This window comes from Pleurodeles waltl, chromosome 8 (assembly GCF_031143425.1).
Source record: "Pleurodeles waltl isolate 20211129_DDA chromosome 8, aPleWal1.hap1.20221129, whole genome shotgun sequence".
NCBI classification, from domain to species: domain Eukaryota; kingdom Metazoa; phylum Chordata; class Amphibia; order Caudata; family Salamandridae; genus Pleurodeles; species Pleurodeles waltl.
Window position 1 is genome coordinate 1,380,942,283 of NC_090447.1, and position 25,239 is coordinate 1,380,967,521.

Here is a 25,239-nt window from a genome sequence, read left to right on the forward strand (position 1 = left end):
CCTTTTTATAAATAAATTGCAATTTTCGGTAGGGGGAGAGAGGGTGGGTTGGAAGTTAACCGTATGTGTGAAAAATGACATCTTATGCCTGAAAGTAAAATTTTATAAATGAGCTTGCGAAGCAGGATTTTTCCACTTTAATTTTGAGCACATCATGCAAAATGAGCTGAGAAACAATCATGTGATAACCGTAGAGGCAGCATGGGTGTAAGAATAGAAAACAGTTTCCTGTATTTAAATTGCTTGTTTGACACTGGTTTAGTTTGGCTGTAAATATTAAGCACAACTGCTTAGTGTTAAAGGGGGAACTGGGCAACACATTAATGCAAACCAAAAGAACCAGACAAAGATATTGATAACTGTGTTATAGTTTTATGGGTTAAACTTGTTTCAGGTTTTTTTTCATAGGAAATTGTGCTTGTACTGCAAACAGTTTTACTCACAGAGCAGATTTCAGTGGCAAGGATTGAATTGTGATAGCAAGAGGGGATAACGTTTCAAGTAAGTGCATAGTCTGCAGCTCGTGAATCTGGGGTTTAAGACGTTAGAGAGACACTGGGGAAGCATAGTCCCACATGAGACATCTGATGGGGTGGTAATGCTGTAGAGTTAACAATTTGTTGAGCTTTTCGCCCCACCACATTTCATAGCTACACACAAGAAGGCAGTAATATTAGAAGGAGATAAAATAGGTAAGTAGTTAACGACTGGAGAAGTGAGTGGTAATAAAAATTGGGCATTGACCGAAGAGAAGAACATGGAGGTGGGTACTGACTTGCGACACAAGTGTAGGTATGATGTATACTGAATAATACATAGGTCTAAGTAGAATTGTGGTTTAGGTTTAAGAATAAAAAGCATGACATAGGTGAACAGTGATGGAAGAAGACAAAATTGACTGGTGTGCACTGATGAGAGAGGTGGCCATAAGAGTGGAGAGTAGTGGACAATGATGGGAAACTGAGGAGAAGGACACACCAACAGGAAGAGGTGGTCATTGATGGGAGAAGTGGATAGTGATCTGAGGGGCAATTATGGGAGACCTGGGCAGGGAAATGAGTGTATTAGGATGCTGGTGGGAGCTGTGACAGGAGAGAAACCATGGCTTTATTAACAGGAGAAAGATAGTTGCAAGAGAATAGAACAGTGCATAGAAGGTAAGACAAGAAGAAGGCCTCCCTTGTCTACTGTATGTCCCAGTGCAATTCCCATTATACTCCCTTTCATAAGCTTCTCTCCTTAGTACAATCTGTGCTTGACATAATTTAATTCTCTTACTCACCCTGTGCCTCCCTCACACTTCTGAGGTTGAGGGGAGCCTTGCAGGTAAACATTTTCTCTCAAGGTGGGGAGTTCTGCCTGCCAGGGTTTGAAGACCATTAGTCTATGCTGATGGTATGTTCTCCCAGCTGAAGACATTAGTGACAATCTAACACACATGTAAGTAGCTTCATTCAATTTTCCCCATCCTAAGGGAACAGGCAACCACACCTGTGGATTTTGCTTGCAGCATAAATTATTCGTACCACACCACTTACTGGCTAGGTTTTCATCCCAATGTTGGAAGGTTACCATGGACTGATTTTTGTAGACCTGCATCTACTGCAGTAAGTCACCAGAATACATTTTTTTTTTTGTCCTGCTTTTCATAATGTTCAGGAGCTTCCCCACCCTCCCCAACTTAGGGTTAGGGTAATGTCCCTGCCCTTAAATCCGGAATCCCTGCTCCATTTGTTGTTTGTTTTCATAATGAGGGTGACGAAGGTAGCAAGTGGTGAGCTGTTTTTCCTTTCATCAATCACATATGATGATTGTGCTATACACAGGTGAACAGTTTTGATATCATGAAAAACAAAAATGGAGAACATGGGTGGTGGCAAGGGAGGGGAATATCTCCTTTTTTTTTTTTTTCCAATAAATATTGTTACCAAAAAGAAACCAAATCTTTTTTGGCAAATCAATTTTTTAACAAACTAACTTGTACCCTGCATAGAATCTCTTGTTTGGAAGTAGAAAAAATCTTGAAAATGAACGTTGTTTTTAAATAGTTTTGAATTGTCATTGTATTCTGCGTTTAAAACAACAACAACAAAAATTGGGAGAAGCATTTTTGGGCAATGGGTAAAGAAAAAAAGATCAGAGAAGTGTTTGCTATGTTGGTGACTCTAATAGCAAGATGAAGAGGTGGTCAAAGGCTTGGGGACTGGCAAGTGGCATCAGTAAAATACTGCTCGGGAGTAGGTGCAAGACTAATAAGCATGAAGGGGAAAGAGGTGCTAGGCGTTTGGGTATGGAGGAAAGTAAAAGTAGGAATACTGAGTACTAGGCAGAGGGATGATGCAAGAATGAGAGAAGGAAAAGAAAGGTGGGGAAGGGTCTTCCAGTATCCTCCAACTAAGCTGGAAATAGTGGAGCAGGTGGGTAGGGTATGAGTTTCCATTATCTTCTTCCCCTATCATCAGTGGAAATGACAAACTGAATATGTGTGATAACAGAATACAGCTTCAGAGGATTGTTTCACAATGAAAAGCTTTCAACCATTTAGGTTCGTTAACTTTGAATGTCATACATTTTTAATAATTAAAAGGAAATTATGGTTTGGAAAAAGCTTCTCCAGAACAAATTTCCACCAGCTTATTTTTCTCCGTAAATAAAACCAATGTTCGCAGTGAAAGAGTGGCTCAATCTGGAGGTCACAGCCTAGCCTGGGGGTTACTCTCACTGACATTATGGGCTAAAACCAGATCTTTGCTTCAGGGATTCTCTAAATCCCAGTCAGCTGGCTATCTGTGTTACTAACTAGTTCCTGAAACCTTAGTGAAACCATGATAAACCACATCCTTGATCATTCTGCACTTGCCACCAAGTGTCCTAAATTGCAGAAGCATTGCTACCATGAAGTATTCAGTTACCTTTAAAGTAGAGATGGTCCCAAACTGTTAGGGAAATAAAAATTGAATAAGTGCCCTATGCTAAGAATAAAGATACTGCAGTACTTCTGACACAGTGTTCTATGGAGGGAGAGAAAGGTGTTTTCCATTAGCTTATTGATATGTACTCCTTGAGGATTAATCACTTCATTATCCAAAGCTTATGTTCCTGGCCTATTTGATCTTTGGGGTTCTGCTGTTGGAATGTTTGCAGGAAAGCAGGTGTCCTCTGTGCCACCACTGGTGATCCGGTGCTTAAAGTATACTTCGCAAAAGCAAATAAACTTTCTCTGCAGGCCATAGTTGGTGGTGACCTTGGAACTCTTAATTATTCTAGGGATTGAGTTTTGTCCACAGTCACTCACTTCTTATTCCTGATCTTTAGTGCCATCATCTTTTCAAAGCAGTCAGCCTTTCATACCATCACAAAGCTTTTTCACTTATTACAGTGGAGAGTATGCCAAAGGCCTGGCAGGTGTTAAACCTTCAGGTCCTTTTAAGATATGTATGACTTAGTTAGCAGACAAAATACGCAGGATAGGTTTAGCAATTGGCAGAGAATATAACTGAATGAATGGGTGAGTTTCTCTGTTGAAAAAGCCACATAGTTAAAGAAGAAACACTGGCCATTGGTCTTGATTTGAGATCAGTGACGCAAGTTCCCAAGGACAAGTGAAATCTGACCTTTTACTTGGATTTTTGTTTCTGTGTGGGAGAGGAGTTGTTTTGTTCCATCTTTGACTGATGCTTTCTCAACCTGTTCTTTCACAGTAAATAGTTCACATTGGGGCACTGTCTGTTGGCCACTCATTCAGCCTCCTCTTTTTAAAAAAAAAATTAGTTTTTACCTGCATGCGCATGCTTGCGTGCTACACTTGCAAAATCTTTTGTCTATTTTTTAAACTGTTAAAAGGGGCTGAGAACCCACCCCTTACTTACCTGAACTTATCATTTACTTAGTCTAAAGTTACTCTAATTTACATCCTTTTGATTGGCCAGCACGTCGTCTGCTTTCACACTGCTGTCTGCTTTGCCATCATTCTTCCGTCCATGCTGTTGGGTGGACTCTGGACCAAGTTATCCTTCCGGTCACTTGCCATTGTCTACTGGCCAGTGTGCTTTCACTGGTACTCGCAAACTCAGTCCTTTTTTTTTTTTTTTGTTGGATCAAGCCTAGACAGTGCTTGCACTTTCGCTTAGCGACCTCTTGTAGATGGTTTGTGAGGTTCAGCTCCACCCAGTCAATGTGATTTGGGTATGCCAGTGTCCTTTAAAAATCTTTGCTTGCTGCTGGGTAATCTTTTGGTGTCCTCCCAAGGGGATCTGAGTGACTACTATCTAAATACACTGCTTACCATTTTGAGATGTGTTCAGGGACTACTTTGATCTTTCATCTGGAGCACTGGATAGGAATACTTGGCTTTCTGAGCTCTGCTGTAAACAGGGTTGTAAATCTTATCCGGTCACATTTGCTGGGCATTTCCTCCCTCCTCCATGCTGTCTTATTCATTTGTTTACATTGCAGGTTTAATTATTGTCTTACTTTGGAGGCTGTGTGCTTTTTAACGACGCTCCTGCTCTCATTCTCACCATCGCAGGTTGTTTCTGCTCGTGGCAGCCTGCTCTTTGTTCCATGTCTCATGTTTCAGTCAGCATTTGCATCACGGCTTTTGCTCATTTTGACAACATGCTCGCTTTCATTTTCGCCACCTCACCTCTCCCACAACACTGCTTGTTTTATGTATGTTCCTTCCTGCGCGCTCTTTTAGGTTTGCTCCTTGCCTCGTGTATCAGCATGTCGTGCAATTCCATGCTTAGCTGACTGCATTATTACTCCTCACTTGCTGACAACCATAACTTAAACAAACTGCTCTTACCCTCTCTTTCCTCTCCTCTCCTTTCCTTTATTTGTTCCCCTGTGAAATGGATAAAAAAAATAAAAACACCTTGCAAATGTCGTCTTTTTTTTTAAAAACATTTTTCTATTCCAAAGTGCAGCCTCGAGATGGAGAGAGAAAAAACAAAAGGTTCAAAATACGGAAAACAAAACTAAACATAGCAAGGCCGAGTCGTCGCAAAGTGGGCAGATTAGTTTTATTCACAACCACACAAATTAGCAGCACTTTACAGAGTTTTCCAATGAAGCGCTACTTTAGTTTTCTCCTCTTTCTTAGAACAACATTGGAGCTTACTCACAAGCCCCTTGTACCAGCGGTACGTCACTTTTTCTCATTTTAAAAGTGAAGCACTGGTGGAGCAAGGGGCTTGTAAATAAACCCATTGTTTTCCCCAGGTGGGGAAGAGCACAGTTCCTGGAGGTACTGCAATACCTGGTTGATGTGTAGAGTGGAAAACGATTAACATGATCCTTATCAGCAGTTTCCCTTATTTTAGTTTATAAAACGTCTACCATGGCTCTGTATTCAGGGATGTGGTCTTTACTGCTTATGTTTTGTCCCTTCCGGGCCCTATAGTCTTGTCCTTAACGTTTCAGGCATAAATGCTCATTGATTTCGGAAGTGTAAAATCATTAAGGTAACCATGTTGTTCCTACTTACATTTCACTTACTTTACTTAATCTTGCATTTCCTATGGGTGTTTGCGTTTTCCAGGATGTTACTTAGTTTTTTTTTTTCAACCAGCATATTACTCTAGTCTTCCCTCCCTCATAAACTTTTGCCAATTTTCTGGTTCTCCAGTGTTGCAAGTTCATACGAATGGCAATAGCTCTATGCAGATATCATCACTCCACTGCATACAAAAAAACAAAAGTAAAAAACATTGTCATTTTCAACACCAAAAGCTCTAACTTTCACAAATGCGAGACTGATTGCATTGCAAATGCTTGTTATGGGCTAGCGCAAAGCGCTCTGTCCATAAAGTAATCTCTCTTTGGGCTTCAAACCACACCCAGGTCACGTCAGTCTCTTTCATTGGTTCCTGGGCTTGCTCTTTAAAATCTGCTTGCTTTCATTTGTGAAAGGCATGCATACGCCATGCCTTTTCCGGTGTTTAGCCCACCTACACAGCACCGGTAAACTACCAAAAACATACGAGGCTCGATATTTTGAGCCTGGGGTCTGGACTACCTTATCTGTTCATTTTCCCCGCAGCGCGATCGCGCTGCATTTTACATAGTGATCGCGCTGTTTTTTTTTTTCTCCCTTTTAATTTGTGTGGCAAGAAAAAGTTAGGTTAGGAGTTTACAACGCAAACCGCTCCAACTCGAGCAAATGCGAGCCCCGTTGCATTGAAAATGCTTGTTTTTATTTCGCTAGCTAGTACTTCATTCATATGCAGGCTGTCTGCTCTCCTCCCCTGTGCTTGAAGAGTCCGGGGGCTGCATGGTATTTTTGTTTACATCAATCACCTTAATATTGCATAGAAATGATTGCATCAATGTCCTGGCACAGTTACTCTATCTCCAGTTTGCAAATATCAGCTGTCACAAAAGAATTGTTTCAGGTTGTGTTGGTAACAGTTGACAACAAAGATGATTACAATGATGCTCTGGTACAGATGATCTGGGCGCCAGCAGCGCCCTCAATCACCACCACCACGACTACATCAGCACCAGATTAGGAAACACCTAGCGGTATGTCACCACTTATATCTCCCTGGAATTATTAAGAAACAAAATGTTGCTTTTAACTACTTTGAACAGAAAAGGTTGCATCTTTCCCACCGAGAAAACGTGTAGTAAGAAAATAACCGCTGTAGTTGATTTTACCCAAAAAAATATATATATATTTTCTTTAAATATTCACCAAAAAAACTGACCTATGCACTTCCATGATGAAAGCTGAAAAGTTGTGCCAGGGGAGAAAAGGCCTGCATACTCAAAGGAACAGTGTTGCTTCAAAAACAAATACTCCTATGTTAATCAGTAAGTGGTGAGCAAGTCAATACGCTGTAACACGTTGGTACACAACTCACTATATCAGATGTCCAGAGAACACACCACAAATCCTGTTTCACGTTAAGGCGTAAAGCACTGTAAAATCACTCACGTTCACCTGGACGCTGGTTTACTGCACCTGAACCTGCACTTCTGTACTGAGATTGAATCCTACTGCACCTGTTTAACCCTCTCTGCTCAAATTTCACTATTTAGAGTACTTAAAAAATGTGTTAAAGTAGGCTTTCTGTTCCTTACTGTTACTTATGTAGTGGCTACTTTGCCAGTGCTTCCATACATGAGTCCAAAAAAGCGTCTTTTTGAATGTGTATGCTGATTGCACTTTTTTCATTGGCATGAACTTTCCAGCTGAACTTTTAAGAGTCGGAAGTCAAAATGGTACGCCCTTAAAAAAAAAAAAAGGCATTGGCAAAGCCAATAGGTTTTGCTTATTGTCCTTGTAATGGCACCTTTTTGTTTACTAAATATTATCTATATTGCAAAGCAGCTCAACTGCTCTGCAATTTGTTTAAAAAAAGTCAATAGAATTCGCATAGGTGAAACTTATTGGCTTTGCCAATGCTAGTTTTTATTGGCACAGTCTCTTAAATGTGACCTATATAGGGAGGAGATTTTAATTCTTGAAAGTAAAAATGACTGTATTGTGTTCATATGCAACCTATTGGTATTGGTCCCTGAAATCAATTTTTCTCATTAGTAGCTCAGTGAATCAATCAACGGATACTGGTGGAACCGACAACTTTGTTCTTATAAGTCAGTTGAAGGAAGAAGTGCTATCCTTGAAGCGCCTTTTGCAACAAAGAGATTTAACCATTTTAGAAAAGGATAAAAAGGTATATGTGGATTTATTTTAATGTTTATATTGCATGCTTACATGTTGAAAGAATTGAATGCAGGCTTAGCTGTAGTATTCGTTTCCGTAGGTGGGTGAATGGGAGAGCCAGATGGAAAGAATTTTTATCCTTACACCCAGTGAGTGGTAATTTTCTGATTGGCCTGTTGTCATAAGCTTTATTCAAAGCTGCTGATTGTTTGCATTACTGTTGTATTAAAAAATGTAAGAACACAATCTTTCATCAAGCATGATGGACCGATACAATTATAAAATACATAGCAAAGCATTAATATCTGAAATGCAAAACAAACCAAAATAATATTGCTGAAATATCATAGTGTTCCACATATATTACCTACTCAGTTCACCCTCATAACTGAAAGAATCAGAAAAACAACTAAACAGGTCACTATTTTTAGAGCCTGATGTAATAACAGATTTTATTTGGAACTAAATTCCGTGCCTAATTTCAAATGCACAGTTTCAGCATTGTTTTTCTCTTAAGTAAGCTACAGGGCTACATTAGTTTCTTAGTAGTTCCGAAATTCCTATTTCATCAACCCTGCCGGTCACATGGTTGGTGTTTTTGAATATTTTTGGTTCTTTTGCACGTAATGTGATCAAAACCTCATATGCTTTATAGTGTTTGGATTTTGTTTCTTTAATATTAATCATCAGCTCCATCTCAGGTACTTCATAATCTTTCCACTGCTATTAAAAGAATATTGATTGCTTGTAAGTATTCTAAGCCAAAACGTATCCAATAAATAAAAAGCTAATGAGCTCTTCACTGTGAACAGAAATAAATAAATACATTAAAAAAATATATATATATATGTTCAATGGCATGTGTGTATATATATAAATATATATATGTTCGATGGCATGTGTAGCTGCAGATACACATGCTGTGCATATCCCGCCATCTAGTGTTGGGCTCAGAGTGTTACAAGTTGTTTTTCTTCGAAGAAGTCTTTTCGAGTCACGAGATCGAGGGACTCCTCCCATTTCATCTCCATTGCGCATGGGCGTCGACTCCATCTTAGATTGTTTTCTTTCCGCCATCGGGTTCGGACGTGTTCCTCTACGCTCCGTGTTTCGGTTCGGAAAATTAGTTAGATATCGGAAAAATTTGACGGTATTGTTTGCGTTCGGTATCGGGTTAGTTAACACAGATCGACACCGAATTGTGAAGAGCTCCGGTGGCCCTTTGTGGTTTCGGTACCCCGGCGGGGCCTGGTCGGCCCGACCACGTGCGTCGACAAGACTAATGGCACGGACCCCATTCCGCTTCTGCCCCAAATACCACAACAAGTATCCTTATACAGATCAACATTTGGTCTGTAACTTGTGTTGGTCCCCAGAACACAAGGAGGTTACCTGTGAGGCCTGTCAAGCGTTTCGATCGAGGAAAACGCTGAGGGACCGGAGAGCGAGAAGACTTCAAATGGCGCAGCCGCCGTCAGGGCACCAAGACTTGGGGAAGAAGAAACCTTCTCCATTGCTGACTCGGACGAGGCCGAAACAGAACAGACGCCGTAAACCGTGAGTAAAACCGCCCCAGCCAAAACTCACGGAAAATTCATCAGAGCCCAGGGGACGCCACCGCCGGCAGGCCATGGCTTAACCCAAAAACTCGGTGACCGTCCAACGGCACCGAAAAAGGGCATGCATGTGTCGAAGTCATCCGTCTCCGGTCGAGATTCCGGCACAGAAAAGACTCGACCCCAAGACACTGGGTCAGAATAATCTCCACATCGAGATAACGGCACCAAGACTACTCGGCACTGAGAGATCGGAACACTGAAACACAAAAAAGTGGCTTTGGAGCCAAAAAAGATGGTGGAAAAGGTTTAGATCCCGAAACATCCGGCTTCGGAGCCGAAAACAAGCTCATACACTGAAGAGCAAGGACTTTCAAAACAAATGCAAAGTCATAGCTTCGGACAGGAACTAGAGGCAGGGGAGCCAGATTATACACCGAGAAAGCTCCATATCCAAAAGGAGACAGGGAAGATAAGATCTCTCCCTCCTATAAGTATGAAAAGGAAACTGGCTTTCCAAGAGAAGGATAAACCACCACAAGCAAAGATGGCAAAACAAGTAACTCCGCCACCATCACCTCACCGCAATCATCACCAGTCGCTAGCCCACAGATGGTGCAGTCTCCAACACACACAAGCATGAGCCAAGATGACCCAGATGCATGGGATCTTTATGATGTGCCTGTGTTAGATAACAGCCCTGAATGTTACCCAACAAGACCATCACCACCTGAAGACAGTACTGCTTACACGCAGGTGGTGTCCAGAGCAGCTGCATTTCACGTCGTCACACTGCATGCTGAACCAATCGAGGATGACTTTTTATTTAATACTGTCATCCACACATAGTCAGTACCAGAGTCTTCCAATGCTACCGGGAATGTTAAAACACACAAAGGAAATATTTCAAGAACCCGTGAAAGGCCAGGGCTATTACTCCTAGGGTGGAGAAAAAGTACAAGCCTCCACCAACAGACCCTATGTACATTACGCAGCAACTGACACCGGACCCTGTAGTAGTTGGCGCAGCACGGAAAAGGGCGAATTCACACACCTCTGGGGATGCACCACCACCCGATAAAGTCGCAAGTTCGACGCAGCGGGAAAGAGTGGCAGCACAAGCAGCCAATCAATGGCGCATTGCGAATTCACAGGCTTTGCTGTCAAGATATGACAGAGCCCACTGGGATGAAATGCAACACTTCATTGAACATCTGCCCAAAGAATTCCAAAAACGTGCACAACAGGTGGTAGAAGAAGGCCAAAGTATCTCAAATAACCAGATGCGTTCAGCAATGGACGCTGCAGACACAGCTGCAAGAACTGTAAATACAGCGGTGACAATTCGGAGACATGCATGGCTGCGCACCTCAGGATTCAAGCCCAAAATCCAACAGGCTGTGCTTAATATGCCTTTTAATGGACAGCAGTTGTTAGGGCCGGAAGTGGACACTGCTATCGAGAAGTTGAAAAAAGATACAGATACGGCCAAGGCCATGGGCGCGCTCTACTCCCCCACAGAGCAGAGGCACTTTTAGGAAGACACAATTTAGAGGGGGGTTTCGGGCACAAACAGACCCTCAACTTCACAAACCAGGCCCACATACCAGAGGCAGTATCGGAGAGGAGGCTTTCGGGGACAGTACAGAGGGAGACAGTTCCCTAAGACTAGAGGGAAGTTCCAAAGTCCCAAAACCCCTCAAAACAAACAGTGACTTCAGTGTCACAAATCCCCAACACGTAACACCAGTTGGGGTGGGGGGGGGGAGACTAACAGAGTTTTACCAAAATTGGGAGGAAATAACAACGGACTCGTGGGTCCTAGCCATCATCCAACATGGCTATTGCATAGAATTCCTACAATTACCACCAAATGTGGCACCAAAAACACACATGTCCAAACAACACATGGATCTATTACAAATAGAAGTCCAACCGTTGTTACAAAAAGAGGCAATAGAACTAGTACCCAGTCATCAAAAAGGGACAGGGGTTTACTCCCTGTACTTTCTCATACCCAAAAAGGACAAATCTCTAAGACCTATATTAGATCTCAGAACACTAAATCTTTACATCAAATCAGATCACTTTCACATGGTAACACTTCAAAACGTAATCCCCTTGCTCAAACAACAAGATTACATGACGACATTAGATCTCAAAGATGCGTACTTCCATATACCCATACATCCTTCACACAGGAAATACTTAAGGTTTGTATTCCAAGGAATACATTACCAGTTCAAAGTGTTACCATTCGGAATAACAACAGCACTAAGGGTATTTACAAAATGCCTTGCAGTAGTAGCGGCACATATCAGAAGACAGCACATACACGTATTCCCGTATCTAGACGATTGGTTCATCAAAACCAACACCCAGAAACAGTGTCTTCAACACACAAAATACGTCATAGAAACCCTTCACAAACTAGGGTTCTCACTAAACTACCAAAAATCACACTTACAGCCGTGTCAAATACAACAATACTTAGGAGCAACAATCAACGCAAAAAAATGGAATTGCCACTCCAAGTCCACAAAGGGTACAAGCATTCCAAAACGTACTACAAAGCATGCACCCAAACCAAAAGTATCAGGTAAAATTGGTGATGAAACTGCTAGGCATGATGTCCTCATGCATAGCCATTGTCCCAAACACAAGATTACACATGCAGCCCTTACAACAGTGCCTAGCAACACAATGGACACAAGCACAGAGTCAACTTCAAGATCTAGTGTTGATAGACCGCCAAACACATACCTCGCTTAAATGGTGGAATCCTGTAAATTTAAACCAAGGGCGGCCTTTCGAAGACCCAGTGCCTCAATACGTAATCACAACAGATGCTTCCCTGGTAGGGTGGGGAGCACATCTCAACCAACACAGCATCCAGGGACAATGGGACACTCAGCAGAAACAACTTCACATAAATCAGCTAGAACTACTAGCAGTGTTTCGAGCGTTGAAAGCATTTCAACTGATGATAACCCACAAATACATTCTTGTCAAAACAGACAACATGACAACAATGTATTACTTAAACAAACAGGGAGGCACACACTCATCACAACTGTGTCTCTTAGCACCAAAAAATTGGTATTGGGCAAATCACAATCACATTCGCCTAATAGCGTAATACATACCAGGAATTCAAAACCAATTGGCAGACAATTTCAGTCGAGATCACCAACAGATCCACGAATGGGAGATTCATCCACAGATACTACAGGCCTACTTTCAAAAGTGGGGAACACCGCAAATAGACCTATTCGCAACAAAAGAAAACGCAAAATGCCAAAACTTCGCATCCAGGTACCCACAGCCTCACTCCAAAGGCAATGCGTTATGGATGAGTTGGTCAGGGATATTTGCTTACGCTTTTCCCCCTCTCCCACTCCTTCCGTATCTTGTAAACAAATTAAGTCAAAACAAACTCAAACTAATACTAATAGCACCAACTTGGGCACTACAACCTTGGTACACAACATTACTAGACCTGTCAGTAGTGCCTCATATCAAACTACCAAACAGACCAGATCTGTTAACTCAACACAAACAGCAGATCAGACATCCGAGTCCAGCATCGCTCAACCTAGCGATCTGGCTCCTGAAGTCTTAGAATTCGGACACCTAGACCTAACACAAGAATGTATGGAGGTCATCAAACAGGCTAGAAAACCTACTACAAGACATTACTACGCAAATAAATGGAAACGATTTGTTTATTACTGTCAAAATAATCAAATTCAACCATTACACGCGTCCGCAAGAGACATTGTAAGCTACTTACTACACTTACAAAAATCAAACTTAGCTTTTTCGTCCATTAAAATACATCTCACAGCAATTTCAGCATATCTGCAAATTACACATTCAACTTCACTATTTAGAATCCCAGTCATAAAAGCATTTATGGAGGGTCTAAAAAGGATCATTCCACCAAGAACACCACCAGTTCCTTCGTGGAACCTCAATATTGTATTAACGCGACTCATGGGTCCACCATTCGAACCCATGCACTCTTGTGAAATGCAATACTTAATCTGGAAAGTAGCCTTTCTAATAGCTATCACATCACTCAGAAGAGTGAGTGAAATACGAGCCTTTACCATACAGGAACCCTTTATACAAATACACAAACATAAAGTGGTTCTACGCACAATTCCAAAGTTTTTGCCAAAAGTTATATCACCGTTCCACTTGAACCAAATTGTGGAACTCCCAGTGTTTTTTCCACAACCAGACTCCGTAGCTGAAAGAGCATTACATACATTAGACATAAAAAGAGCTCTAATGTACTACATCGATAGAACTAAACAGTTTCGTCAAACAAAACAATTGTTTGTAGCTTACCAAAAACCTCATACAGGGAATCCAATATCCAAACAGGGCATTGCCAGATGGATAGTTAAATGTATTCAAACCTGTTACGTTAAAGCTAAAAGAGAACTGCCTTTAACACCAAAGGCACACTCCACTAGAAAGAAAGGCGCCACAATGGCCTTTCTAGGAAATATACCAATGACAGAAATATGTAAGGCAGCCACATGGTCTACGCCTCATACATTTACTAAACATTACTGTGTGGATGTGTTAACAACACAACAAGCCACAGTAGGTCAAGCAGTACTAAGAACATTATTTCAGACAACTTCAACTCCTACAGGCTAAACCACCGCTTTGGGGGAGATAACTGCTTATTAGTCTATGCACAGCATGTGTATCTGCAGCTACACATGCCATCGAACGGAAAATGTCACTTACCCAGTGTACATCTGTTCGTGGCATGAGACGCTGCAGATTCACATGTGCCCTCCCACCTCCCCGGAAGCCTGTGGCCATTTTAAGTCGACTGAAATTAAACTTGTACATTTGAAATATTGTTAATATAACTTTTAAGCACATTATGTACATGCTTACTCCATTGCATGGGCATTATTACTATATACACAACTCCTACCTCATCCTCTGCGGGGAAAGCAATCTAAGATGGAGTCGACGCCCATGCGCAATGGAGCCGAAATGAGAAGAGTCCCTCGATCTTGTGACTGAAAGACTTCTTCGAAGAAAAACAACTTGTAACACTCCGAGCCCAACACTAGATGGCGGGATATGCACAGCATGTGAATCTGCAACGTCTCATGCCACGAACAGATGTACACTGGGTAAGTGACATTTTCCATATATATGTATGTATATATATATATATCAGTTTGTGCTTCACTTTCTTTTGTTACGTGGTGTTGAGTAGTACCCTGTCTTGCAACCCCATTGCCTACATTATACGGCTTGAGTATTGAGATTTGTGGTGTAGAACACAAGCATACAGCATGAGTCATATTCACTTTTCCTTACCTGTCATGCTTTTTGTAAGTCATACAAATTGATAGAACACCATACCTGGCCAGCTTAATGACAGGCCTGAGCATTTCTTTTTTTTGTTGCATTCAGACTTTTGTGTCCAAAGTCTTAATATCCTTAACAGGGAAGTCAATGGAAGGAAATATTTTCCACATCAAACAATAAAAGGTAAACCTGCCACCCTTTTTGAGCTGAGGTGTCATTCACAGGCTTTTCTCACTCACTGATGGACTGAAAAGATTGCCAAGATGAGTGCATAACATATGACCCCTATCCTCATGCCATAGTTTCAATTTTGTTTGCACTTAGCATCCTGTCATAGATGGCAACAAGCCAAGACCTAATCGCTGTTAGGTTATCATATGATTGTTGTCCCACTTTTAGCAATATCTTTGTACTTTTGGTATAGTTGTAGCCCTGTAGGCTAAAAGATTCAATTTCGATTGTGAAATGGTCTTTAGTGGATTTTGAATAGGGTTAGACTTTATGGCATATCCTTGTGGTACACACAAGTTTGAGAGGACAAGGTGAGAAAAAAATAATCTGAGTGTGGAGACTCATTGAGAGCAACATGATCCAATCCAGTGCTTTACCCTCAACCTTCACGTAGCAGAGGATGGGTTAGTCACAAACTGTTTCAAATGCAGCTAAAACATTGTCATGAAGGTGGTAGCCTTGGTATGTTAGTTTTTTCCCCCCGTTTTTTTCAGACCATCAGAGTACTTTTCCCCTTGAGTAAAAGGGTTAGTGATGGTTCATGATTCCATTGAGGTTGGTGGATGGATCACTAGTTCCTTGAAAATTGGTTGACCGGGCAAAGGTCAACAAGTAATGGCAAGCTTGTAGTCCTCAGTCTGACAACTGAACAAAAAAAGAGAAGATGTGGCAAGGGTAGCCAGGGTAGGTGGGTTTCATGAAGGGTGATGAATTCTGTCCTGAATTGATATCCGCTTGGCAAGCTGAGACTCTAGACCCTTCGTTATTTCCGTTGGCAGAAGTGTTGACATTTGCTTATGCTGGGTTCATGGCTATGTATTCAGATGATTCTGAATAAGTTTGCAACTCAATAGAACTCCTTCATCTGTGCACCCAAGATCTGGATATTTCCATGACAGTCAGGACTGCTCCTTTCCTGGAAAAACTTAGGAAAGTGCTAATGAGACACGTGTGTAATGTGTACTGCATTACGATGCAGTAGCAGTGCACTTCCTCTCTCAGAAACCCACTACCACTAGAAATGACGCATTGACCAGATCATTGTCTTTAACCTGGTACACTCTGCCTAGATTCATTCTCCACACTTACTATGTACCTATAATTTCCCACCAAATCCCAATTGTTGAGTCTATTGCTTCTAAGCAGATTGTGCCTACAGGGAATACAACACTCAAAGTTCTTTCTACTCCAGTGATTGACTACTAATCACGCTAATTCAAAACTCTTATATGGTGCAGGAACTCTTTCTTCTATTAGAGTTCTAAAAGGGGAGTCTTTTATAAGTGGAGGTGTAAAGTTTATAGGGACCAAACCTTCAGCCTTTTTACCTTCTCAGGAAGTGTTTCCGATTGAATTAGGCAGAAAAAAATGATGTTTTTAATTAAGTGCTCCTAAGAATACGTCCTCAATGGATTTCCTACATTTACCAGCTAAAAAAGAAAACAGGTAGTGTACCCTGAAATATAATGAAACATCAGACAAAAAGGCCATCTGCAAGATGCCAGTGAGGGATTTATAAAAGCCAGAGCCAGTATTACGTGATTGAAGAGGGAAGGCTCTTATTTGTCCTGCCCTGGAAGAGCCAAAATGTTTTCCTGAATCCACCACACCACTTCATGAAAATAGCCAACCTTTGGAAGGAACAAAGTTCCTGAATACACAGTTATCACAACTGATTAACTATATCTTGCTGGATTGTTTAGATTAGACAGCCTCTCCAATACTGCAGTGGGAAGACCTGCATAACAAAAGGCAGTGACAAAGGAATTATATATGCTGGGAGATGAAGTGATGTAAAACGTCACAGTCCTCGAAGAAGTACAATAATTATTTTGAGGTGTTTCATTGGGGGATGTTTTGTTTGTTCACAGCTGACGGAGTTAAAGGCAGACTTTCAATATCAGGAATCTAATCTGAGGACAAAGATGAACACCATGGAAAAGGCTCACAAGGAAGCTGTTGGACAACTTCAGGTAAGTGATCTGAATCTGGCAAAATCTCAGTTTGACCTTCTTTCCAGTTTTATAGATGGAGCACATTATTGGTACATTTTTGTGGCTTGCTTGAATCAATTAGATTTGTCAAATAACACTTTCAACAAGTGCTTTCTTCTAAATGCATGGAATTAGTCCCCATTGAATTTGAAGACAATCTGTGCCTTTTCCGGTTTGTTTTGCTTAATTTATTAACTGTTTAGTGTAAATTGTGTGAATAATTGCAACAAAATGCAAATGGGAGAATTTATTAAAAATAAGCATGGCAGCTGACAATTGGCCTTCTAGTCTTCCAAATCCAGTCATGAGTGTGTTTATGCCTTCATGAAAAAGCATCGCAAACCATAAAACACCTATATGGGGGAGGGTACAACAGCTGGTTAAAGGAGTGTAGACTACTTTTGTACCAACAACTGGTCTTCAAATGAAATGGTTCGTTAAGAGAGTTCAAGCTTGTGTGTTTGTAATCAAGAGTTGTAAATGTCCAGAATGTTTAAAGCTACCAACCTAATGCCGAGCTAGCGTGGGCTCAGTAGCAGGGATTGCCATATAATGTCCTACACATTCAGCTTTTGTTCTGCAGATGTCTTCCATGCTGGCTGTGTTGTACAGTTAATGCACCAGATAATAGGAAAGAGGAGCAGCACATGATGCACTATTGAAATCTTCTCAAATGTTGATGGTAAAATCAGCTTCCCGAAATCATAGCAATGTGTTGACTTTTATGTTCGAATTTTACTCCTATAATTTTTATCCATGTGAGGATATAACCCGTTATCATCTAAATGTCACCTAGTATCTTTTTACAAATAGTCTTGACCTGGTAGTAGCTCCGAGTGCGGAACGGATCTCTAGATGACCACATTGTGCCATCTTCAATTTCCATTTAATCCATTTGGTATCATAAACCATATGCAACATATTTTGCGTGCACATTTATTTGTTTTTGACTACCTGTGGATATATTTGCTGCTGGCAACAGTTTTTCTAAATTAAAGTGTCTTTTGCATAGCATTTTTATATATACTGTCCAAAGATTTACGCAAAAGAGAATTTTGAGGTCTGCATACCCATTGATCAAACAAGCCACTTCTTGGCGTTTACTGCCTAGCAGCAGTTTTATTTGAGACAGTAACTGCAGCAGTTTGGTAGGTTTTACTAGCTACTCTGCCAATTAATTTGGAATCCTCTGAATTGACTATTTGACACCCAGAGAGATTCAACAGAGCCAGGCCTATATCTTGTGAAAACTTGATATATTGCATTCCTTTGTCTAACACTAGTAGTAAACCTCAAGATTACTAATGAGGCTGTGTGTGCAATTGAGGTCATGCGTGCATTTTGCATTCAACAGATCCTCCTCAAAGGAGGAAGCAAGAGTGTTGCATGAATAGTTAAAGGAGTTATCCTGGAGGACTAGATATGTCATTATTATAGTTAGTAGCTTGTTTCATATAAAATCCATTTGTATTTTTTTTCTTGTTTTCAAACTAACTCGAGAACGTCTCTAGTTTCTGCTGTCTTAAAACATTTTTTATCGGTGTTGCATACTATCAGTAGCAGTGTAATGGCTGGCTCCCTCATATGTTAACAACTTTTTGCCACCTACAGGTGAAATAATTATCAGTTGTGAAACATTATCTCTTTTTTTTTAAATCTCATAACCAATTTTCAAATTTACATTTACTTGATATCTCAGAATATATGTTGGATAGTGTTTTAATTTTATTGCAATAATATCGTCAAACATGTTTAAATTGTTTTTTTCCTTTTTTTCTTTTTTTTTCGTTGCAGGTCAAAATCCGAGAACTTCTGAAACAGGTTGCAGGGTTGTCAAAGGGCAAGAAGTTTGATAAAAGTGGAAGCATACTGACTTGAGAAACCACAACATTCACTTTCACTAGTGTTTGTTCAGTGTAAGTTGAGAGATTCTGTGAAGCCCTTAAATTGTTTTGTGAAGACTGTGGGGAAAAAAGTCTTGCATCCTGGATTTAGTCTGCACCCTGTCCTGCACTCCCAGTAATATGCAACTTTTTAAGGACAAAACTTCAGCTGGCTTGGAGGTTATAAACGTTTTTACATCAGGAACACTTGTTCCTGAAACTGTATTAAACCATTTGAGAGCAAACATACTAAAATAATATTCTATTAAAAAAATACGATAGTTGTAGTCCAATTTTTGGCATGTTCAAAAAGTGCAACAAAGCTTTTAGGATTATAAAATGACTTGTTTAATGATTTGCATTTTCATGTCGCTCTTTAACAAAAGATACATATTTGTTATCATTTATTACGATATTATACATGTATGAGTCGGATGACTGTGCTTTTGTGTTAAGGAGCCAAACTTCAGAACCTATGTATAGCTATAAACTAATGAAGGTTTTAGCATGTTCGTTCGTATCAGTTACTGGGGGATTTGATCTGTGTTGTACAGAGCCTGTGGGTAAAAGGTTTTATGTAAAAGCAGCTGTAGGTTTTTACTTGCAAGTGCCTTTTTCTCAGTGTATCTTTTATTTATTGGCTTTTAATCCAAATGTAAATATTTTGTGTTTAAAAACATAGGGATTTATTCTGTTTTTAAGTAAATGAAGCATGTATCTGAGCAAACGATCAAACCTACTATAAAGTGTTGAGCCTGTTTGTTTTGAATTATGATTGAATACTTCCAATGCAATACAGATTGCTGGTTTGGTTATGTTTAGCTGTCATCATGTTGAACCAGTACCGGGGGCAGGGCTTCTCAATGCACAATGTACTCAGAAGATTACTGCTGCAGTTTGAATCTTACTGATATTTGACTTAGGTTTACCATTTAAAGTGCTTGATGACTGGTTGCTGTTACTGATTAATTTGTTTGAAAATGGTGATCAAGTGTTCGTTTTCAGGTGATCTGAGAATACACTGATGATTATACATGTATGAAGGCTGCTTCAGATTCAGGTTTTTTCTGTAATGTAGGGACCTGCAGTATGTTAAAAATTGTGGACATTTTAGTTTCTCTACAAGTCTTCAAGTAGATTTTTTTTTTTTTTTTTTTTTGTTATCCTATGTTTACATACAGTGTTGGTTTTCGTAGCAACCATTTCCAAATGATGCAAGGATAGTTGTTTGCTATCAATATCATGACGCCTTTGACTGAGAAACGTGAATGCGTACTAATGTTAGTTTGTGCAATTCTTACCACTGTGCATTTCAACTCCGTATTAGTAGTTGTCTGTTGCTTATTGGAACATACGTCTTTCCAATTTATTAGCAACTTTCTGTTTCGCAAAGTAAACATTGAAAGATGACTTATGTGCTGGAGTCTGCTCGTTGCCTAGTGTAGAGTTAGAACGCCGTCATTTCAGACATGCATATTTTATTCCCTTAAGATTGATTTTAGATAACCGAGTTACTCTTATTTGATCCTCTGCTTTAAAGAGTTTTACACGACCACATGAGCACCTGCAAAGGCTTTTCTGTTGTGCTTAGATAAACATGCAGTGTGGGTGAACAAAGGTTGAAGAACTCCATATACTGTTGGGCCGCTCTTTTATAGCTAGTCTTTCTTTCCTGGTACTGCCGAATGAGCAGTTTAGTTGGGCCTTGTTTTGTAAATATGCTAGTTGGTTGTGCATTCCGTTCATGCCCAGTGCCAGACATATGCTTTCTGTGTGGATGTATGTATGAGATGTGTTTAGCTAGTGGTTCGTCCTTCCCAAACTCACCATTTTTCATGTTCTTAGATGTACTTTGCCAGGCTGTATCCCTGGTCTTTAAGGCACACCGCTTTACTTCTCCGTCAACAACACTGGCTTCCATCAACTGGTTAATCGACAGTCCTTTGCATTAAAACTTTAAGCAGTAATAAGATGGCACTATAATGAACATAGTTGGCACAACATAAAGTATGCACGGAGGCTGGAATAAGCTGAAACAATGTAATTTGCATTTGGAATCAAAGCGCAGAACATTTTCTATTCAGAGCCCCTTGAGGTATAAGACTCCAGCTTTGAAGCAACAATTAAGAGCCCTTCACACCCAATTTTAAATGACTCATTCTAGTGAAAGAAAGTGGAGTATTAGAAGTTGCAAGTTCCACCTATGTGGGAATCTGTCTTTTTCCTGCAAATATTTACATGCTATGTTCTATATACCATCATGGCTCGTTTGGTGCTCAGAGAAACCAGTACAGTATAACATGAGCAGTGACATTCTGCATCAACTAGTTTCTACTACAGTAAAAATGTGATTCTCGGGTGAGGAAAATGCAGTCCCATCGCCTCTGAATGTAGACAAGGCCCATCCACTCTAGTTTCAGCAAGCGTTAACCAATGCAGCTAGCTTTCACATGCATAAGGTGCTGTATCTTCAAAACCGAGTAGCTATACTCTATTTTTTTTTCATGCTTTCAAATTTTGCTGTCAACTAATCACATTAGGGGTTTCTTTCATTTGGTTCTGAACCATTAAACCGCCCCTTTAGGCAAGCTTTCACATAGACTAGAAACATCTGCCCTTTTGAAACTTTCACGTATTACTTGTATTTACTGAGTCAATAGCTTCCATCTGGGACTAGCACATCCAGGGAAACCTAATGGCGTTGATGATCTCTTGAGGAGTGCTTTAAAACAGGAAATAGGTGATCCATGTAAGTGACTTCCCCAGTTATTTAGATGCTGCAGTAGTGCTTTCCTAGCAAACCAATCATATTCTACAGACCAGATGGCCCTTCCTTGCTAGTCAGACCGACTCATTTATCTCTGATTGGGATATATATGATACCATTATGTTTCATACTTAATCTGAAGTGCCACAAGCTGATTTTTCCCAGTACTTTTCTTAAAACAACAAAAAGGTTTTATTAAAGTATAGGCACGTGTTAGCCCGCTGATCCACACTTAAGTTGTTGGTTTGTAGCCTAGTTAATCTGAGAGCCTTTCAGACAAAAACAAGTAATTTATCAGCTCACCCATAACTGACATCTCAACACCAGACTGTCAGTTTCCTTTTAAAATAGCTATGTTTACACTAGCTGTTTTTGTTACCATCCATTAGCACTCTGTAGCCCATATCATTGTAATTTTTATTTAATAAGGCTTCAAACTTTTAGATTTGGTTTGCTGGGCATGTCCTTGAGACCATTTTATGCTAAAAAGCGGAGTATATTTCATAGAGGAGATAATATTTTTTTTCTTTACACTTCCTCGTCGGAATTGACTGGCTGGCCTGTATGTTTTACTGCACATGCGTTTGCAATGTAATCTATTAGTGTTGCAGAATTGATGGTGGGTGCTATAAAAGATCACCATTGGTTTAGTGCTCCTTTCTGCCTCACTAGTATACTTCTTACCTAACCGACCTAACATATTTGAAATGTGGTTGTTCCTTGTTGTCGTCATTGCTACGAATGTCGTGTTATTTCACATGACATACCGCCTATCTGTTCCAAAGAATATTTGGTTTGACAATTAAAGTACATTCTTAAAATGTCGAAAGAAAGTTGCATTGTCTAATTTTATATTCTTTGGTTTACTGAAATAACGTATGCAAGTTCTTTTATTTTATCAATTGTTTAAATACTTAGATTTTCCGTGTAATTGCACCCTGGTTTAAATGACAGTTTCTTACACTTTCATGGCAGTTAGAAGAAGCCAGAAGTTGAACAAACTCTTGTGGCTTTTCTAGAGCCGTTGTTGGAGTTGTTTCTTTACCCGCCTCAGTTTTGTATTTTTTTTATGCAATATCATGGTAGTATCTGCTTAAGTTGATTTTAGTATCGTATACACCACTAGTTGTTGTCTCCTAATGCAGTGTTTGAATTAAAACTGGTGCATACTGGCAACTGTTTGTTAAATGCTGGTCTTTTTTTTATTTTTATTTGCCGACCTTTATATTTTAGTCCTCTGGGTCTTGCATTGCTGTCTTGATGACAGCACAATAACATTTGGAGTTCAGTTTAACAAATCAGTCATGTTGAAAAAATATATATATTTTTTAATTTTGTAAAATAATAGAATGCCTTTGCTTTGTAACTTATAATGTCACATGTATTTAAAATTGCTACATCAAGAGGTTTTAAATTGTTTTTGAGCACCACAATCCCAAAACTAAAATCTTTTAGGGGCTTCACAGTATTCAGTCTTAATGATCAGATCTTTAACCCCCAGTCTTCATTTGTTTCCACTTGAATTTTATAAAGTTGTAACTTTGACTCTGAACATTATGGTCTCTTGATGCTTAAGGGCATCAAACCGACAAGATGTTTTTGTGTACATGAAAGCAGATGGTTGCGCTGTATCATATTCATGTTTGCTTAGGAATTTTAGTTTGCATTGGCTAGTGAGCTGTTAACGCTCAAGTTGTTTGTGTATTTTATGCTAATGTACATTTCAGTAATTTCTAGATCACATGTATATTTGTCTCCGAACACATTGTACAAGAAAGCTGTTAATTTTACCATATGTATAGATTCCTAAAATACTGTACTTGCAAACATCTATTTACTTTTTGTACATTTTTTTCTATATCAAATATTTCACAATAAAAGATTGTCAAAGTGTTTGTTCTATTGCCTACTCATCAATTTTGTAGCTTGAAATAGTGTATATCGAATAAGTAAGGCAACTGGGTATTTTGTGAGCACCAGTGTGAGTGCCCGCTTTACCAAGCTTCTTGTTCTGTAATGGGGTTTACAATGTTGATTTGCATTACTGAACGGGTATATAGTTAACTTGCTAATTATTGTTATTTTTATATCAAAAACTGTGCAGGTAAGTAACAGCCAGTGCCAGTTGTGATTTTTTACAGTTTGTGAGTTTTAATTATTTGGCCCTTAATAGCGAGCTCTATTCACCAGGGCTGTATGCACCAGCCTGTATATTATGTACTCCCCTCTGGTAGATCCGTAGTGGCCTTGAAAGTGAGTGCTGTTTTTAATATGGTTGAAATGAAACTGACCTTTCTATGAATATTTCTTCAGAGGAAGACCAGTTACATGACCATAAAAGCTGTGTAATTTTCATGCTCTGTATACCATACACTTATAAGTGGTAGGGGCACATGGCTGTTATAGTAATCATCTCTTCCCTTATTTCTTATGAGGTGTTCTGCACTTATTGCTACTGTACAACTTATGTCAGAATATTTGACAGTGTTGCAACTGCATATGAGTGTGTCAGTAGCTCCAAGAGACCGATTCGTGTAATGAGTGTGCTATGGAAAGACTGTGAGCACCTTTGATCAAAACACAATGTACTACTGTTAGGTCATACTCATTTGCCAAACCTATCACTGTAGTTGGGTGATTAAGATTTGCTTACTTTCGACAAGTTTTTTTTGGATTCACTTTATGTTTTGGAGATAAAACAAAGCCTGCATCCAATCTCTACCTGAAAGTAACTTACTTATAGGCAAAAGTGAGATCACCTAAATCTGGTCATTCATTTGTGATTATATAGATATGAGGTATGGTGCTCTTGCTCGGTCGCGTGCAGTTTACTAAAGGGTGGCTGTTGTATTGCAACACATTTCTCTTTCCTTTTACAAGAACCATGTGGAGTTCAACAATGGTATCTTTGTGCAGTGTCAACAATATAATGATACATGTAGTGTTTGACTGATTACTCTTCACCTAAATTAAGAATATCCACCAATTCCTTTATTTGTTTTGGATATTATAGTGCATCTCTGAAATTCCAGCTCACTCAGCAATATATTCACATAGGGCCTGATTTAAGAAACCTGTAGGGGGTAACTTCTGTGTGTGTAGTAGATACCAGATCTTTTGGATTTTCAGAAGCATTCTTGGAAATTTTGTGGGCAAAATGTACTCCAGTAGGTGAAAACTTAAAACGAGGAAAGCAGGTGGCAATGAGTATATACACTAGACCACTGAGAAATGTGGGCGAGTTGACTCTCGCCCTGTAAAGTCACTTGTTCTGTAGTAGGTTTACACATGTGTTCAGAGTGGGGAAACTAACGTGCAGTCGTGATTCTGAAATTCCACAGTATTCCGATCTGTGCATCAGGATGTTGAACTTACTATTTGCTTTTTTTGTGAGCACCCAGAGGTTTTGGGGTAGCAACTCTGATTGGTTGCATCATCCCTCCACTGCACATAAGAGCAGAAAAATAAGCTACATGTAATGAGGTCTTAAATGAAACGTCCATTACCTCACCCATAAATCTTCTGTGTGCCTCTCTCCTCATTTAACTTTTCAGGCAAGTATTTTATTTATTGAATCTATCAAGCACTGGTACAAACAAAGTGTATAAAATGTCAGACAAGGCACACTGAGCACAACAGTAAGAACGCAGGACACTCAATTACTCTAAGCTGGAAATGCTGGCCTAAACAGGTGACTGTTAGGATATGTTTTTAACACAATCAGTAACTAGATAACAGCATTCCACAGCCATGAGAAGGATCTGAAGCGGGAAGGAGAATCCTTGTC

At 39.8% G+C, this 25,239-nt stretch overlaps 1 protein-coding gene across 3 annotated transcripts in view; it reads left to right on the top strand.

Annotated features, from left to right (window-relative positions):
- FAM76B (family with sequence similarity 76 member B) overlaps nucleotides 1-25,239 on the top strand; it is a 102,144-nt gene that overhangs the window by 30,488 nt on the left and 46,417 nt on the right. The window contains exons 8-10 of one of the 3 annotated variants that reach the window (XM_069202404.1): nucleotides 7,547-7,682; nucleotides 16,680-16,781; nucleotides 18,597-18,718. In XM_069202404.1, coding sequence (XP_069058505.1) covers nucleotides 7,547-7,682; nucleotides 16,680-16,781; nucleotides 18,597-18,680 — 322 coding nt within the window. In that variant the 3' untranslated portion in view covers nucleotides 18,681-18,718. Of the gene's footprint in view, nucleotides 1-7,546; nucleotides 7,683-16,679; nucleotides 16,782-18,596; nucleotides 23,348-25,239 lie in introns of those variants that run through there. The other 2 variants (XM_069202405.1, XM_069202407.1) reach the window with 2 other exon arrangements.